At 33.7% G+C, this 7,624-nt stretch overlaps 1 protein-coding gene across 1 annotated transcript in view; it reads left to right on the top strand.

Annotated features, from left to right (window-relative positions):
• The window catches only part of LOC112524906 (zinc finger BED domain-containing protein RICESLEEPER 2-like), a 5,176-nt gene extending 2,236 nt beyond the window's left edge, over positions 1–2,940 (top strand). The window contains exon 3 of the mRNA XM_025134849.1: positions 2,459–2,940. Within this exon, the coding sequence (XP_024990617.1) occupies positions 2,459–2,940 (482 nt within the window). The remainder of the gene's footprint in view (positions 1–2,458) is intronic.
• The last annotated feature ends 4,684 nt before the right edge of the window (positions 2,941–7,624 follow it).

Raw genomic sequence — 7,624 nt, 5'->3', positions numbered from 1 at the left:
GATTATTGTTAATTTTACAATTTTATTATTTTTATTAGGTAAGACTAGATATGATGTAATTAACTAATTATGTTGTTATGTTGATCATGCTTAGAAAAAACTTATTAATTTTAATTTGACCGGGTGTTGACCGGGGGTTGACCGAAAGTTGACCGGGACCGAGACCGGGGCCGGGGACTCTGTATATAAACCGGGGCCAGGGCCGGGATTGCAAACCCCGCCCCATCCCCGCCCTGTTTCCATCCCTAGATAGGCACTGGGTATTGGGATCAAATCATTTACCATAAAACAAAAATAGAACATAGTAGACTAATAGATAATCCAATTTAGATATCCAAACAGACTCATTTGAGCATACTAACAATCATAAAAAGCCAATAAATGCCCCTCCAATCAAGTGTTTGTGTAAGATTTTCTTTACAATATCTCTTGATGAAAAAATGGGTCATCAAAATTCGCACTCAATAACAGAACCTTACTTTATAAAGCCAGACAGATGAAAAACTAAAAGTGATGGAAGGCCATGTGAAAAACACTCTTATTGAGAGCCTATTTTGATCACAAACAAATTTGGAATGACCAGACTCAAATCCATCACCCATACTTGAAACCTACTTTGAAAAAAATATGCATCCCACAATAAATGTCAATTGAATTTCTGATCATAGGCATACGATAAGATGGTAGGCACAATTGAGTAGCTTGCCTAACTTATGGATCCTCATAGATTGCACTGTCTTCATATGGATTCTCATAAATTGCACTATCTTCAAAATTCAAGATATTGCATGTACTTCAGGATCAAAATTTTATTTACTCCATCGGTTAAACAAAAACATAAAWTTCGATTTGATGACGCRRTTTCATTGTTAAATYCGTTTCACTATTATGATAATGTTTTCGGTTCATRAATATGTGTTTTGGCTTAGTGAGACTARAATTTGATGAAACACTACGTTTATGGCATAATATATGATTTGGCATAATATAGGTTTATATGTTTTAAACTTCTGTTAATGTCATGCATATTAAGATCTTAGACATTAAGCAATTAATTTTATGTATTGTAGTATTTGCTTAAAACCTCGAACAATGACTGTCATGGATTTTAAGAACATAGATAAAATTTGATGAAACCCCACGTTTTATGGTATTGAAGCTTGTATTTTGGAGGTTTCAATGTTAAAACAGGTTCATATGTATGGTAAACAGTAAACATATGTATGAAACCCCTGTTACTTTCATCCATCTCAAATATATATGATTTTGCATAAATATATGATTTCACATAATATATGATTTGGCATAATTAATGATTTGGCATAATATAGGTTCATAATAAATGATTTGGCATAATATAGGTTCATAACATATGTGTTGTAAATTCACATACACTAATGCCATGTATACCTTCAGATATTGATGTTGTTCAGGACCCAAACCTTGGTAAGATGAAGAAATTGAAGATTACTATAAATAAAACTTTCTCATAGAGCCATTGTAACACAAAAACTGCTTCCCCACATAAACGCGTGGTGAAAACTGCAGAAACCAACACTTCAGAGAAACTAGTTGGATTTGTTGAAGAGGAGGGGGATATTGAGTTTAATGATCAAAACACGAAGAAAAGTGGGAAAAATATTGTTAATCCTTCCTTCAGAGATACAGTTGCAATATATGTCATTTTTATTGAATATTTGGTGAAATATATATTATTTTGTTCTAGTTAATGGATATTTAGATGAAAATTGGTTCCTCAACCAACTAATGCAACTGTATAGCAATAAATATAAGTATAAATTGCAGCCTGTTTCATACCATTCTGCAACTTGTTTCATACAAGTCTGAATATTTTCATTCATTGTTTCATTGAATTTCATTATGTTTATATATTTGAATATACTGTTGATAGAAAACATATTTTCACACACTAATGTTCGACACTATTACTTTTTAGGTAAAACTTCGTTAAAAAGGGTGAAGGATGCATCACACGAATTGCCCCAAAGAATTAGATGGTATGCATATAGTATTACATACTCATGCAGCTATTTGAACCATTCTTTTTAAATTGGTTCACTTCTTCAAAAATCCATAATGAATTTATTAGAGTTTGTTTGTTTTTTTTCTTTTACCATAATGTTAATATAAGAAATAAGCTTTTTATGATTATTACATGAAACTTAATATGTTGTAATTTTTCATATACTAATATATCGTATATCTTCAGATAGTGATTTTGTTCAAGACCCAACCCTTAGTATTCTAAAGAAAGTGAAAGTTACAACATCCAAAAAAGCCTCATCGAGCCATGGTCAGACGGAACCTGTGTCCCCCAAATAAACAACTGGTGAAAGTAGTAAAAACCAATAGAGGACCTCAGCAGGCAAAAGGTAGAACAAATATTACATTTTTCAAAAGTTTGAAAGTACATACAAATGCTAATTAATATATGCAGGAGTTTTGGGTAACCCAACACATAGTGGGGTTCGAGACAATGAGAGGATGCACAACGAAGTCGATCAAAAAGGAATAAATCATGAGCTGGACAAGGGCATTGAAGATGAACCATCATTTGACACGAGTGAAGTACAATATCGTGTATTAAGAACTAGGACATCTCCAAGGACACTGCACGAAACAGTGCACACACTTAACGATTCCCAATGGGCTGCCGTTAAGAGTATGGGATTAGGGAGTCTACTTGACATTAAAATAGACGGGGTCCCATCTCGATTGGGTTTCTATGTTGTAGTCAATTTAGACACTACGAATATGAGGCTAAATGTTAGACACGGTTTAGTTCCAATTACCATATCATCCATTCATGACTTACTAGGCTTGCCGACTAGGGGGATTGATATACTTAGTACTCAACAAGAAAAACCTGAGACAAATCTTAATGACATGTTTAAGAAGCAATTCGTTAAGAAAAGATGAGACCAAAGGATGTGATGAAACTTATCCAAGGTTCTGGAGATGCATCCAGTGCATTCAAAATCAATTTCTTGGTTTTGTTTGTGAGCTTGATGGTAGATTGTAATCACATGGGGTGTTGCAATCCTAGTTTTTTGTCTTCCATTAAGGATGAGAAAATGATACCTGAGATTGACTGGTGCAAATACATATATGATATGTTGAAATGAGTAAGCACTACTGGAGAAGAACAAGTGATATATGTTTCTACGCCGGGCCACTTACTTATTTGACCGTAAGTGCATTTACTTGTTTACTCAGTTACTATGCATGGAGTCAACTATATGGCCAGATGAAGTAGTTGACCACATAAGGTTAGCTACAAGCGGATGGAGCTTCGAGATGTTAAGAAAACGTGAGGCTTGAGAGATTGCCAATGGAGGATTAGGATCGGCTGAATTATTGGACGAGACAAGAGAAGTGGAAAGAGAGGTACTTATCTACCTTTAATGCATTACATGGAACGTTTCTCGATGAGTAAACAAAGGAAAATGAAATGGTATTAAATAGTCCCTTAATTTGAAACATGCACAATTGAACCAACATATGAAACCTTTTCAATTAGTCAAGAAACTTATTACTCGTTATATGAATCTGTTCCAAATGCTTAGTACGCAATATACGAATCTGTTTCACTTGATCACTGCGTTTTCAGTACATGATTCTGTTTCAATATTATGATAATGTTTTCAGTACATGAACCTGTGTTTTAGTATATGAATATTTTTTTAGTATTTATACCAAGCATTCTTCTTACGGCTAGATCCAAATGAATGAACCTGTTTTCAGTATATGAATCTTACTCTGTGGATGAACAAAATTCACTATTATTATAATATGAAATGGTTTCATTGTCTTACCTAATATGAAACTGTTTGCACTGATGCTTCTATTTTGAATACATGACTCTAGTACAATCTGTATCACCGTGTTACTTGATGAACCTGTTCTCAATATACAATTTTGTATCACTGTGTTACTTGATGAACCTGTTCTTCAGTACATGAAACTGTTTGAACAGATGATTCTATTTTCATAACCTGAATATAGATGAATCTGTATCACTATGTCAATGGCTGAACCTGTTTTCAGTATATGAATCTTACTTTGTGGATGAACATGTTCCACTATTATCATAATATGAACATGTTTCACTATTATCATAATATGAAACTGTTTGCACAGATGATTTTGTTTTCATTACATGCCTCTAGTACAATCTGTATCACTGTGTTACCTAATGAACATGTTCTCAGTATATGAAATGGTTTCACTATGGATGAACTTGTTCTCAGTATATGAAATGGTTTCACTGTGGATGAACCCTACTCTATGGATGTGAACAAAATTCACTATTATCATAATATGAAATGGTTTCACTGTCTTTTGTAATATGAAACTGTTTGCACAGATGATTCTGTTTTCATTACATGACTCTAGTACAATCTGTATCACTGTGTTACTTGATGAACCTGTTCTTCAGTACATGAAATTGTTTGCACAGATGATTCTATTTTCATAACCTGAATCTAGATGAATCTGTATCACTATGTCAATGGTTGAACTTGTTTTCAGTATATGAATCTTACTTTGTGGATGAACATGTTCCACTATTATCATAATATGAACATGTTCCACTATTATCATAATATGAAACTATTTGCATAGATGATTCTGTTTCATTACATGACTCTAGTACAATCTGTATCACTGTGTTACTTGATGAACATGCTCTCAGTATATGAAATGGTTTCACTGTGACACATCTGTGACTAATTCAACAACCTATAAGAATTTTTTTCTAGTATATGAACCTAACAACCATGCCAAATATTAGCCAAACATTACATAAACCATTGTCTGAACCAGCAGTTACCGTCATGCATCTTGAACCGCGTGCAACTATATCATACAGTAAACTAGTTCATGTACTTATTCTTGTAGCCTGATTAGTTTGTTAGTTATTCACAAACCATTATTACTTATCAGTGGAGTTTTACAATTGTTTGTCTTGCTATGATTTGTAGGGGGGAAATCAACTTGATTAAAGACATGATAAGTCATATACTTGCTACAAAAGTGTGAAATTGAACAGCGTCTAAGTGCGTGCCATTCAAAGTATCATGGTTGTAACACCCCCAAACACCACATTTGCACATAATACATATTTCATTTCATAGAAATATAGTTTACACCACAATGGTCCCTCTAGTACAAGGATTCTTATATTTATAGAATCTACATATGAAAAATTCCAAAATTAAATCTTGTACTATCATATGTATAACATGTATCCTTCAAAACAAGCAATCTCATGCAGTTCTTCAAAAGCAGATATTAGATTAGGAAAATAATCACATTTTCCCTTTCCCCTTACTATCCCTGGACCCCGCAGTTCCCGCATTGCATATTTTTAAAACAGAAGATGAGGGTTAGACCAGAAGGGTCTAGTGAATAAATCCCTTATTTGCATATGCAGGGTGATAAACACCAAATATAATAAAGTATCTTTGCTCAAGAATATTTGTAATACAACCAAACAATGTAACCTTCAAGAAAATAAATAACAGGATAGGCTCAATGACATTAATTCTTGATACAAATGCATCTGCTTAAGGATCCAATATTCCCTAAATGAAATTATTATTGCAACCAAAGCCTCTTGATTCATTAGACTAAAAAGACCAGAATTCCTCTGTAAATATTAATGGAAAGATTTAAGGCAATACTTGACATTTGTGACAAACCGTTTTCCCCTTCTCAATAACATCTAAATTATTATTTTTAAATAGGAAGAATATCTCTAATTCATCAGATCACAAATAAATGATGATTCAAAGTTATTAAATCTAATTAGCAATAATAATAAGAGTTATAATAATATCCACATATGACAATGCCTCCCTTATTCCAAGTAAACCTCTCATTGATATGCCACCCTTGTTTCTCCATTCAAAACAGGGCTACTTATCAGAACAGACAAAAGTCACCACGTCTGAAAGTACCCATTCCCAGTTCCAAGCCAGAACAGACAAAAGTCACCACGTCTGGGGGAACTACCTTCTTAAAACAAGTTTCGTACCAAAACAGACATACGTCACCACGCTTGGTAGAAACAGTTTACAAAAATCCAATTCCTTACCAAAACAGGCATACGTCACCGCGCTTGGTAGGAATGTTTTCCAAAATATAGTTTCATACCAAAACAGACTTACGTCACCACGCTTGGTAGAAACATATCTTTTTATTCAAAAAGATATAAAATACCCCTTTTATAAATACATAATTTAAACCCAATAATAATCATTATTAATTTTGCAAAACTTCCAAGGATTCTTAACACTTGTAAATATACATCCGGACAAGCAATACGGACAAACAATCCGGTCAACAATCCCTTGTCCGATTTATTAATCCGGACAACACTTAGTCCTTGTCCGATTTATCAATCTGGACACTACACTTGTTCGACTTATAACTAGTTCGCATGACCCATGAGCGATTTAAGGCTAAACCGCACAATGCTTGGTCGTATTCATACTTCTCCGTTCACAACCTTTGTCCGGTTTACATAATTCAAATTCTCACTAACTCATTAAATCGCACGACCCTATGATCGATTTACAATTTAATCGGACAACACTATGTCCGGTTTAAGGTAATCCGGACAACACTTTATCTGGTTTAGAAACAATCCGGTCACCCTTTATACGGATAAAAACCCAAATCTCACAAACTTAATTCAAGACTATTATGCAGTTCATTCAAGATCAATAACCAAAACTTTTAAAAGAGTATATTTAGAAATTACTCACCTTTATGTAGATTTGAAGAAGAAAAATTTAATTTGAATCCAAACTTGATTCTCCGGACAACTCTTCCAATTGCTCTCAATTCTCAAATAAAGCCAGAAAACTTTTGCCTGATAACCCTTTCCTATATTTAAACTTTCCAAATGTGGAAAGTCGGCTACTACCCACACATGTATGCATATATAATACTCATGCACACACATGCACATGCATGTTTATGTCATGCACACATATATACAACACATACATATATATATATATATATATATATATACATATATATACCCACATATTTTGCATATATCCCATGCATGAAATACACATACTTACGCTTTTTAACCCATGTAAGCATGTATCCACATAAACAATTAATTCACATAATAAATACCTTGGGCAATAACCAGGACCCGGTTATCACAATGGTGATGAAGCTTTCATAAGTCTTGTTGGTGAGCTCAATGATATTTTCAGATCTGTTGGTCCCAAAAGGGTCTACAAGAATACTAAACAGTTTGTAGAAAATTTTCAAATTTAAAATATATATTGATAAAGAAGATCAATACAGATTTTACAAGATTGTTTGCGGAAAGATAAGTTGTGAGAAACCTATCTAAACAATCTTAAGATACACACAAAGATTAGCAAATATAAGAAAAGATATTGCTGGGATCGCTGAATGCTGGAATGACCTGAAGGTCTCATCATCATTCGCTGAAGCTAGAGCAGTCTTCACACATAGCTAGACAGGCTTGTAATCACTGAATACCGCTTCAGATCACGTACGCGCCAGTCTCTAATCTTAAGTTTCAGTCTTCGACGTTTGCTGAAGGATCTTT

The sequence above is a fragment of the Cynara cardunculus genome, assembly GCF_001531365.2.
Source record: "Cynara cardunculus var. scolymus isolate 2C chromosome LG 13, CcrdV1, whole genome shotgun sequence".
Lineage (NCBI taxonomy): Eukaryota > Viridiplantae > Streptophyta > Magnoliopsida > Asterales > Asteraceae > Cynara > Cynara cardunculus.
This window is presented reverse-complemented; position numbering and strand designations above follow the sequence as displayed.